At 58.3% G+C, this 496-nt stretch overlaps 1 protein-coding gene across 1 annotated transcript in view; it reads right to left on the bottom strand.

Annotated features, from left to right (window-relative positions):
• Positions 1-301: 301 nt before the first annotated feature.
• Positions 302-496, bottom strand: part of LOC122191082 (probable ATP-dependent RNA helicase DHX34) — a gene marked incomplete at its 3' end in the record, with an annotated part of 1,634 nt that continues 1,439 nt past the window's right edge. Inside the window, exon 3 of the mRNA XM_042891281.1 lies at positions 302-489. Coding sequence (XP_042747215.1) covers positions 302-489 — 188 coding nt within the window. The remainder of the gene's footprint in view (positions 490-496) is intronic.

Consider the following 496-nt stretch of genomic DNA (forward strand, 5'->3'; position numbering starts at 1 on the left):
GGCACCAAAATGGGGATGTTTGGGTGCTTCCACCATGCAAAATTTGGGTGGTTTTATGCTTTAAAGACCCCAGATTGGGGTGGAGTCCTTTAGAGGGGTCCTTTGGAGGTGGGATCTCTTTGGGGTGGGTTCTTTCGGGGTCATTTTGGGGCTGGATTCCTTTGGGGCAGACGCTTTCAGCGCACACAAAACGGTGCCATTCGGGCGTTTCTACGCCACCAAACTGCAGCGGTTGTAATGGTTTTTTTTCGGTCGCCCCCTCCCCAAAAAGCCCCCTTTTCCCTTCGTTTCACCACCCCACCTTGACCCACTCGTTGAAGGCGTTGAGCAGCGTTAGGGGGTCCCCATGGGGGCTCTCCAGCGCCCGCCGTGCCGCGCTGCGTTCGGGATCCGAGAGGCGGAGGAACGGCGACGGAACGCTGAGCATCGCCGCCACCGTCAGCGTCGGGTCAGCCAGATCAAAAAGGGAGCCCAGCACCAACATCTTACCTGTGGG

This window comes from Lagopus leucura, unplaced genomic scaffold (assembly GCF_019238085.1).
Source record: "Lagopus leucura isolate 7727_CA_CO unplaced genomic scaffold, USGS_WTPT01 31299-0_obj-0_obj, whole genome shotgun sequence".
NCBI classification, from domain to species: domain Eukaryota; kingdom Metazoa; phylum Chordata; class Aves; order Galliformes; family Phasianidae; genus Lagopus; species Lagopus leucura.